Genomic DNA, 11390 nt, shown 5'->3' with positions numbered 1-11390 from the left:
TGATGCACATACATGTATATTTATGCGAGAGCTCACTTGTCCGAATATGTTTATGTTGTTCAGTTGATATCGGCCACTAATGAAATGATATTCCGAATTCCTTGTTACTCCCATATATATTTTTCAATTGTGCATACATATTTACATATGTGAAAGTTGCATTTCATTCATAATCAACTCATATTAAATCAAATACACTAAGTATATATGTTACCTACACACAATAAGAAGGCATTTGGCACCTACAAGTTTGAAATAAAACTACGCGTTCTATAATGTACCAAATTTGGAAAATAATGAAAGGAAGGGGAAATGAGGGCGCTAGTTCACACGTGTAACACTTTATGGTCTATTTATGACTTGGTCTTTAAAATATACTTGTGTACGCGCCAACTTGCAAAACTATTGTAACTGTTGACAATGGGTATATCGATTCACACCATGTTTGAACAGTCGTCCTAGTTTAAGGTAATAAGAGATAAAATCGACTTGCGGACGTAAAACTTAAGTAAATATAGAACGTTTTACATGGTTGTGAGATATTTATAACTTCCGTCTTTGTGTCATTAAAATATTAATTATGGACCTTATACACCTATCATTGGTTTTTATCTCGTGTCTCCTGTCAGGTAAACACACTTATAATAATATTTTCGTATATGTACTTAAATATATACTTTTCCATTTCGATTTAAATGTTTATAAGTTTAATTATAACATGCATCGATCGTCTAAAAGACTTATTGTTTACAGCACAAATTTAATATGAAAGTTCATTATTTTATTTTTGAACTTTAAACAACGCATGAGTACAATATAAAATATACATGTAATACATGTGCATACCTTGTTTATACAAGTTTAAACGCATTGGTGCAGCAGGTTATCGTATTATTTAATTTACTATATTTGTTGGGGACACATTGATCGGTCATGGCGTATGATATTTAATAACGATTCTTACGTTAGTAATTCTAACGTTGTTAACATTGTCCGTGTCTAATTTTATCTCGCATTGTCCTAAAACAAAGCGGCACACTTAAGGTATGTCAGGCACCACAGTTCAAAATGTAATCGTTCTTAAATTGAGCAAATTTCCTTTCACAATTGCAATTACGTGTTAATATTCTCGAATAGCATAGCCATACGCTCCAATACCGAATGTTATTATATTGTGTTGTTTTCTATTCGAATGCACAAGTAAATATCCATTTCTATATGAGTTCAATTATGTAGGTAGCATATTGTTGATATGCCCCAGTAATCTGTATGACTACATATTGTACATTATTGCGTTGATAAATTAACACTTAAATTAAAAAAGAAAAAAAGAAAAAGTTGGGGGAAACCGAAAGTTCATTACACGATTTTTACTGCGGTTGGTATTTATAAAGGATGCAAAGAATGAAATGTTCAAATTACACTTATACGCCCACGTGATTTGATTCTCGCATATAGAATACAATTTATGTACCTAATGATATTTTGTTTTTTAAAGGGGAGTCGCAAAATGTAGTCTTGTTAGATACCGTTACTTAAATATTGAATTACTGAACAAATGTCATTACTTATCTAACCTTCTAAATTTGAACAATATATGTTCCTTGCACGTGACTAAATCACATTTTTAAGCATTGGAATTACACAGTTAGTTAAGACACACACTTAACATTTGAAAAAAAACAATAAAATACTCTGAAGTACGAAGGAATTATAGTAAACAAATCCAAAGAACAGATCATTAAGATATTTAGAAGGTTAAATGTTGCTAAATGCGCTATACTATGTCTTCGGAATACCGACTCGTTTACTCATATTTTGTACTTCCATTTTTTGTGCGTATTCATAAGTAGTGGTCTGCAACCAACTGTATTTACATTATTAAATATGTTCTTTAATACTTTGTGTTGCATAACCAATGATCTTGTTGATAACATGTGAAGACAACGTTTTTTTCTGTTTTTGTTTTTTGTTTGTTTATTGTTTTGTTTAATTGACGACCGGAAAACATACTCCAGACTATGGGTTTTTGGACAATATATTTCAATAAAAATGCACTTGTTAAAATTTAAACGGTCTTTTTTTCTTAGGGTGTGATCTGAGCGGTCTTCTTTGTACGCCAATCGCCGCGCGTATCACACACTTATAAAAATTTAAGGATCAGTATTTAAAAACACAAACAAAATCAAAACACGATGGCTCGAACTCGTCGGGACCGTCAACAAACTTTCCAGCCATCCCGAATGTGAGCCATCCGATTTCTAATAAACTTTTGTTTACGAACAAGTCTGCAGTTCATTTTCACCTCCAGTTGAAAAGTTCACATATTCACCATATTGCTTAAACTCAGTACTACTTCGTACTACTGCCTCTTTTTATATTAATAAGAACCAAATATATACTTAAAAAGTGTATTTACCAATATGTTAAAACAGTAACAAATACTATCAAACACATTTCTTTAAAACCTAATGATAAAATATGCCATTTCTGCAGTGAAATAACAGCAGTGAAAACTAGCAAATTGGTATTTTCACCGGTGAAAATAACTAACTTTCGAAACTACATTTTCTATTTTTAGATTTTCATATCAAGATTTACTTCTCTTCTTTGACCCACTTAACAAGTACTTGCTTATTAAAGTCGACATTCCACCGAATTCAACAAATGTTCTTTTAATTTTATGCTTTTTTTTCACCATTTATCTACATTGTACATAGAGGATATTTGTTGGATTCGGTGGAATATCGATTTTATTTCACGAGTGATCATAGAAAACAATATTTTCACGAGTGGCGCAGCCACGAGTGAAAATATATATTTTCTATGATCACGAGTGAAATAAAATCGATATTTCATCGAATCAAACAAATTTTCTTTTTATTTCATGCTTTTTTCACCTTTCTTTACATTGAAATTGAGTTTATGTGGATAATTTCGCTGAATTTATGACGTCATTTCGTCGAAAAAAATGACGTCATTTCGCAGTAAAAAATATCGATATTTGTCGCTGTTTGTCACTGTTTTAACAGTGGAATACCATTTTTATGTCACTGTTATTTCTCTATTTAACGCCGGGAAGCACAAAATAAAAGAGTTTAACCGGAGAATTTCGCTGGTATAACAAACACTAATGACGTCATTTTGTGTATACAAATGTATTGAGGCACGCCACGGGACAACGGGTAACTTTTCAGCGAAAGGGAAACAGCTGTTTATTATTGTCTTGAAAAATGGGCATAACAGAAAATCTGTTCAGTGTAAGAACGTTCGTTATTTCACTCGTGATCATAGAAAAATAATATTTTCACTCGTGGCGAAAATATATTTTCTATGATCACTCGTGAAATAACAAACGATCTTACACTGACATGAACAAATATCCTCTATATTATATACGTTTTAACGTAGCACATTTTATGGTAACACAGAGCGCTAAGGAACAAAACATGCATCAGCACTATATACACATCGTTTGCATATAAGACGGTGCTACATTTAATGATGTATTTATAAATGTTTTGAAGAATAACATTATGCCAGTCTGTGTTGCGTTCTTAAGCTGTCGTCGTGAAACGAAGCTTTCTATTACATCCAGTTGAGATGAACATACTGTGAGTGTTTGCACTCCTCCAGATAATTTCTGATTACATTATTACAAAATGTCATTTTTTACTCGAATCCATTAACGATTAAGTCGATGGCATGTTTTCAACTGGTGTAAAATCAATAATTGAGTGCCTTTAATCAAGCGGTGTTAATCGATTAACATATTATGCAACCCGAAGCGAGTTCGAGCCACCCGAACATAAGAATGTGTGAACATTGTCACCGGGACTGTGAAAACAGTTCCAGTAATCCAGTAATTTGAGCCTCGCGAATTCGAGCCATCCGACAAAATTTCCTATGAATATATAGTAATAAAAAATCAGTGCTTTGATTAGAGTTCGACCCAACCGGAAATTCGAGCAAAGATAGTTCGAGCCATCGGGTTTCGACTGTAAAATAATGGTTGATTCTGAAATCAACCATAACTTATTCTGCAATACGTATGGGTGGAGCTAAAGAACCAATATATATATATATATATATATATATATATATATATATATATACCTCTTGGTAGGAAGTCGTATGTTTTATTCTTTAACGTCACGCGTCAAAGTCCGAGAAAACATCCAATAATAAATAAATTCGAGCACAAGGACAAAAAACTTGGTGTGATTCGTGACACTCTGTCGATCTACATTATATCTTTCTAGCACAACTTGATAGTATACACATACGTTTCGTTTTGAGCAAGGTGTTGCTGTTGTTTTCATTCTAGCTCACAAACATATCATTTTAATTGATGAATTAATTGACAGGATTTGTATGTGCAATCTTTAACATTTTTTTAAGTATGACAATGATAAGCTAAGTGCCAATGAGTACAGTTTATCGATGGAACAGCCGTAGTTAAATATATTGAGGGAAACTCCTTTAGAAATAGTCCCTAATATTTCAGAGACTTATTTTGATTATAATTAAGTTTTAAGCTGTGCGTTGTTTCGGTATCGGTTTTACTCTTACGTTTCTTAACTTCCGGCAGTGGATTATTTTATGTTAATATATGAATAACGTTTAATGTAAATATTAGTATAGATGACATCATAACGATTTTTTTTGGGTTCATTAGATACACGTGAACGGCAACTTTCTAACGACTGTGATAGAGCGTCTATGCACATTCTTATTCAAAAATTCTTAATATTGTATCCACACTTATCTTCTTTCCTTCTTCTTATACAACTATTCGCGTATTGTGTTAGATTTGTATACTAGCTACATTTGTTTTGCCAATTGGAAACACCACGTCTGTTGCTATAGCTTTCAGATATGAAAACAATGTAATCAAATCTGAAAATTCGTCCATTTTATGATAACTACATTTCTTATTGTTGTTCTGGTGGTAGATATTGTATACGCAGTATGTGCACACATTTCATTAATGATCATTTTATTCACATGGATCACTGTTTCTGAATCTGCAATTTAATAAGACAATGTGTCGATACCCCATACCGCACATTCTAGCGTAGTTAGTTTAGCGCAAACTTCTTATGTAGACACTGCTAGTAACGTTCTGCTTCTACGGCAATTACTCCGCCACTTAATTTCTGTATCAAGATAAAATGCGCTTATTTCCAGGAAAAGTGAAGGTATGTTAAATGACCATAATTAAAATATTGTAAAAAGGATCAATATCTTACCAAACACAATACATAAGTTAACAGGCGTCAATAGTATCGTGTAAACCGAGATTGTGCAGGCTTAATATTATGACATAATCATTTGACATTCGTATACAGGATATCGCATTGAATCGATGTACTATGTTCTTTACTCCGGGCCAGGGAAAACCCTTAGGTTGTCTATTGTCTATTGAATCTTGTAAAAGTATCACTCACATGAACACATTTGTATATGATGTTGCACTGATGGCAAATTACCGATATATTATTAAATGTTATGAAAATATCAAATGATAAATATGTCACGAGGTATGCCGTTTATCGCGTTAATGTTGCATACATGTGTTACACAAATTTAAGGCGCGGCTGGAGGGAGCTATTGCACCAATTCCATCTCCTACTGCTCATATGGGTGTTGCAGCGACTACACCACAGGCTACAAGCGAGAAATATGTTGCGTCAACGACTTCATTGATAACGACGTTATTGAAAGGTACTTGTATGTGAAATGATATAAGTTACGTAACGTGTGTAGTATTCCTTATCAAGACGGTCATGATGGCCCTTATTTGTATTATTATTGTAGTGTAAGTTACTAATTTCATGACAGGGGCACGCATATTAATACGGAATTTAAAACACAAAGTTATTATTTGAAGTAGTGTGAATTTGAAACCAGTACACTGTTATTGTTGTTAAATGCCTTACCTCTTAAATCAGCATGGTGGTGAGTTTTTCTCACTAGTATTAAGCAAAGTTGACAGTCATTTAATTCATCGAGGGTACTTATTGAACAAACCAGACATTAGAGCCGTCATCATGCTAGAACGTTATTTTCAATGATTGAATAGTTTAATTTGTTTTAAATTTGGTGTTAAATTGAACGAACTGTTATTGTACACGCCCACCTTCAAATCCACGTTAGTCGGTATAAAGGAATTCAATAATTCAAGAATAATACAATTAAAACATATAATAAATATTGTTAACATGACTCTTTTATCTTCTTCATCTTTGTCATTTTTACATATGACTAAGCATATTTAATCTTACATACAAATACACATGCCCTTATGTGAACTTTGTCTAAGCCGATACCGCACTGCGAAGGTTACTGTATGATTTTGTTCTGATCTTGTCGAGCACTTCAAGTACTTGACTACTGTAGTAATTATGCCTATTTTGTTGTTTATAAAAATATATTTTATATATTATATTGTACGTGACCCACCGAGTCCTGTAAGTCGAAATGATCCGTAAAACAAAATGGTGTCTTTGTGTCGTATAAACGAATCTGCACAAAAACTAAATTTAGGTTCATATTGTACATGCGTGATCAGTTGTCAAACGAAAGTACGGTTGCTATTCAAATGTTTTATTTTCTCTTTCCGGGATATTGTTTTAGTATGTTGATGATGCATTACCTAATATAAGTGTATATGAAGTGAAAACACCGAAATAAACAACGGTTGCGATAGACACCTATAAACTGTAAGATGCCCATAATATCACTTTAATTGAGGACATTTTTAACTGTATAAGCATTAAAACAAATATATATATATATCTTTACTGGACGTATTTCAGCTACAGCAATGTTGCCGTGATTGTTGGAGCCTCAGTTGGTGGTGTCATACTGCTCGTGGTCATTGTCTCCATTGTCGTCTGTGTTTGCTGCTGCATGAGAAAGAATCGAGCTCAGGCGGGTCAAGTGATGGCTTCACAAACCACGGTTAATGCTGGTAAGTTGTATTTAATATATCATTTGGAAACTATTAAAGGAGATATTGTGTTGTTACACATATCACTGCATTGACAAGCAATGACGTGCTTTCAACAATGCCCCTAATTTATACGCGATATAATTTCAAGTATTCTATAACTAGCCATTTTCGGACTTACAATTGTATAAATGAAAAAGCAATTTGCACATGAAGATCGTTAAAGATCATATGTCATTTTTTTAACAAATACAGTTTATGCTTGATGTTGACACAAATGTAAATCCTTTACTTAGGTAGACGTTTATCTAATGTGTAAGCACCATATTGTGGTTTTGTAAATCATCGATATGGATAAATATGTATACATAGTTGAAATGTGGAAGGGGCTTGTTCACAGATGGTCAAATTCACAATTGTCAGACTATTTTCCAGATAATTAAACAAAGAACTCTTAACATCAGCGAGTGTTTTACGAATAATGATTCAACCTCATACTAAAAGTTCACTTTTTATACTTAAAAATCTCCATGTCTAAGTTTTAAACTTTTCAAGCGTTTTCCAAACGCGAAACGAATATTTGACGTCAACCACACACAAAAATGGTGAATGTATATGAACAGCCTACAAGGTCGGAAAAATAATGTATTACTTAGAACATAATACAACTTCTTTAAACTTAATCACGAAATATTTTTTACCAAACTACATATCGAGAGTATGGTGGCGTAAAACTGCAGTACGATTAAATTCTAAGGTTCGGAGATAATATACTTATTTGTACGACTATAATACGGTTAATTTTTTTGTTATTATCATAACGTTTTTGTTTTTTTACTTTTCAATTACATTCTTATGCCAAAAAGTGATAAACGTCATATTTATTTGGGACTATTAAGTTATCAAATAAATAACTGCAGTGTACACATGCGTGTTTGTAACACGTTTATATTATTGATACTTGATTAGTTGTATCCGAAGTCTTCAGAAATATCTGAAATTGCGTGTCTTTATATTTTAAAGTCTTACCTGCTCATGTTAATACATACACGCTATGAAGCCTGTTAACGTACGTGCGCGCGAAGTCTGTTGTTGTTTTTTGTTCATGCAAATTTTAACTAAATGATTAATTACTAATATTACTAATTTACAAACGTGTATACAATATTCGTTCATACCCCTTAAACATTTTATAATATTCATGTTTGTAAAATGGTGTTTGTTTGGGAGATTTCAGTCCATTGTTTAATTAAACAAATAAACCTTATATATGAAAACATCGTTAAAGCTTTCAACATAATGGTCAACCAGCTCCGCTCCAACATTGCTATACTACAAATGCAAGGAGTGAATGGTTATATTCCTCACCCAACCACGTTATTAGTGTGAGGCATGGTCTTGAAAGTGTGTTTACGATATAAACACTGAACACATAGTTTGAAATACGAGCTCCCCAGCATGCCTATTTGCGTTCCCAGTAAGAGTCGCATTTTGAGCTTTGGATCATTATAACTGTGAATCATAATAACAATACGTGTCAGAAACAGTTATGTCACAAACAACAGTAAGTTTTGCACCATTATTAAAGGGCATTTACCATGCAATTATGATATAAATAATTATTGTACTTATGAACTGCACATACCTTAAATGAAGTATATTTGCAAATGAAGTTTAATGTTTTGTCCCTTTGACTTTATCATTAGTTTCATAAACATAGACACATTAACCGTGTCTTTATTGGATTTTGATTTTATAAAGTAACATAAACTATTTATTGAGACTAAAATCCAACTATTTTATTAATACGTCAATGTGATGAGACCTGTTTGTCGGATTGTTGTATGAGCCAATGCTCGTTTTTATATTGGTGCCAGTGCCGGCGCTTAAATAAATCAACTTAAATCATCCACTGACACACTTACATAATATGTGAACAAGTACCTTCGCCATAATCTGGCTAATGATGTATGTTATTACAGGAGTGTATTCTATGCAAAATATGAACATGCAACCAGGAGTTAACCAGTGGCAACAACAGCCTTCCACCAACATACAACATGGGTTCAACCAGTGGCAACAAATGCCATCGTCTAATATGCAACAAGGAGTCAACCAGTGGCAACCACCACAACCACCACCTTATGACACAACGGCAACAGACCACAACAAATAGCAACAGCCACCTGCTGGTTTTTCAACTTAAATTAGACCATTACTTAGGAACAACATGCAAAATAGCGCATTGAACGACACACTCCATTTGACGATTTAAAACCCTCTCGGTGGATAAAGATTACGAGAAAAAATAATATCCTATATAGATTTGTATTGGCCTTTGCTAAGTGTTTCGAACGGTTAAAAAAATGAACTCTAGAACAATCGCTTTCTTGTTCAATATTGAATTATTTGCCTTAGGTACTAAAGTCTAATGGCCATATCTGTTGTGTAAATACGTTTGATGTATTTTTGGTATGGTTTGATTTCTCTTTAGAGATTGTTAAGTTCACTATTTTAATTTGCTGTATATGTTTATTTTATTAATCATGGGTTAACTTCTAAAAACTTAAAAGACGCATACTTGTTAGAACGGCGGAGTTTTTATGTAAATTTAATTTGAAAATTAAATGATTATATGCGATTAGCGACATAATTATCGTCAGTTTAACAGCAGCACATATTTTCAAACTAAGGGAATGTAGTAACATTCATGCGAACATAAGTGATTGACCATTACATAAACGACTTACATAAGTCTTTTTCAATGAATGTAAAATGATGACAATCCTTCGCATAAAACAAATATATAAAATGTATTGCTTTGATAATATCTTTTCCTTCGACATAGTCGGTTTATGCATCTTGTCCATCATATCATTTAAAAACAAATATTTATACATCTGGAAAGAAAGACGGACAGACAAATCAGAGCAAAGCTTCATGCCCATAACCCCTCATACAATTTTGGATATTAGATGCATCTTAGTGAATTACATTTTGTATTTTAGTGTTACAGTGAAACAAAAACTGTCGCACTGGTGCCTGACACCTTGCATAGTCCGTGCACGCAGTTTTAATAAAGAGCATTTGTAATTCAGTTTTATTTTACAGTAGACATCTCGCACATGTTTCCAGGAATATATCGGTCTTAAATAAAACATTAACGTAGGAAAATAACGCTACATATATTGAAGTAAGTGATGTTACTCTTGAGCGGTGAACATCATCACGAGGAGATCAAGCTACCCTTGACATTTCTGGTTGATGTCACATATATAATTGTTGACATATTTTCCAGACAAAGTATTTCAAATAAGAAAAATAACGAACAAAACACACTAAAAATATGAGGTCCATGGTTGCTGAGATTGCTGTTGTAAAATTATCCGTTTATTTGTTTTACTTGTCGGTGGCATCTAACCGCTCAAGACGTCATGGCATCGTTGGATTCAAGTAAATAAAGGACTTTAGATAATAATACATCCTAAATATTTAAGCTTTTAACTGTGCTTTTTCTAGAAGATTTAAACAATATTTTCCTAATATAAGTTAGGTTAAAATATTATCCCTTTCTCATAATCAGTTTTCGCCATTAGCACGTGACCACGCTACGATGTTTTAAAACACAAAACATTTCGGCCTTTCAGTTATAGAAACATTATTTCTTGATCAGGTTGATATATCTTGTAGCAAGTGTTCAAAGCAATGATGTTCTTGGCAATATTGTGCCACAATTTTCACCTCTCCTCACATATTAAGAGGTGGCATCATAAAGTGCTTCAACATTTATAGGCAAATAGTGGCCTGTAAACCTTATTTGTATTTCATTATTGTTATGACGTCCTTACCAAAATATGGAGATTGTGTAAGTATAGTTTTACTATATATTTACTATAAAACAAGTTACATACAGTAACAGACAGTTACACGGGGAACGTGGATATTTATGTGTTGATCAACAATAAAAAGAAAGTATAAAAAAACAGACTATCAATGAACAGTTGCCGTTGTCGATAGTTGGTTGTGATAACAATAAAATATTGCATTTTGAAAAGCCTTATTCATATTTGACAATTCTTGTTTGTATACCACCCGATAATGTATCAACGCACCGTTTAAGCTAATCAAAATGAAACTATCCGTAATGCATGCCGCTTTCGGTATTCATTGGTTTACTTAACATACAATCATGAATTATGTGTCGTTTAATAAATCCAGAAAATGTACTTGTGACAGCATTTCGCTCGTTGCGAATCTATTTTACCATATATTTCAAGTCTTATCTTATGTTTATTTAATGGACTGTTGGTTTGGTCGCATTTTGCGTGGATGTTTTTTTATATGGTTATGGTTAATTATAATAACACCATAATCATTATGTTTGTGTAGCTGCTCAGGATTGTATCGATCAAGAACGATACACATTTTCTACCAG

General features: G+C 32.8%; 1 protein-coding gene across 1 annotated transcript; it reads left to right on the top strand.

Annotated features, from left to right (window-relative positions):
- Window positions 1-449: 449 nt before the first annotated feature.
- LOC127873946 (uncharacterized) lies at window positions 450-11009 on the top strand. Its single transcript, XM_052418051.1, has 4 exons — window positions 450-629; window positions 5595-5727; window positions 6822-6976; window positions 8938-11009. The coding sequence occupies exons 1-4, from the start codon at window positions 581-583 to the stop codon at window positions 9129-9131; spliced, it is 531 nt and encodes a 176-aa protein (XP_052274011.1). The 5' UTR covers window positions 450-580; the 3' UTR covers window positions 9132-11009.
- The last annotated feature ends 381 nt before the right edge of the window (window positions 11010-11390 follow it).

Source organism: Dreissena polymorpha, chromosome 3 (genome assembly GCF_020536995.1).
Source record: "Dreissena polymorpha isolate Duluth1 chromosome 3, UMN_Dpol_1.0, whole genome shotgun sequence".
NCBI classification, from domain to species: Eukaryota; Metazoa; Mollusca; class Bivalvia; order Myida; family Dreissenidae; genus Dreissena; species Dreissena polymorpha.
Note: the sequence above shows the minus strand (reverse complement) of the source record. Positions and strands in the feature narration are given on the sequence as shown.

Bases quoted from the DNA above. Each gene is read 5' to 3' on its own strand.
- LOC127873946 (XM_052418051.1), top strand. From the start codon at position 581: ATGGACCTTATACACCTATCATTGGTTTTTATCTCGTGTCTCCTGTCA. The intron at 630-5,594 runs GTAAACACACTT...CACAAATTTAAG, and splicing joins TATCTCGTGTCTCCTGTCAG to GCGCGGCTGGAGGGAGCTAT. The intron at 6,977-8,937 runs GTAAGTTGTATT...ATGTTATTACAG, and splicing joins ACAAACCACGGTTAATGCTG to GAGTGTATTCTATGCAAAAT.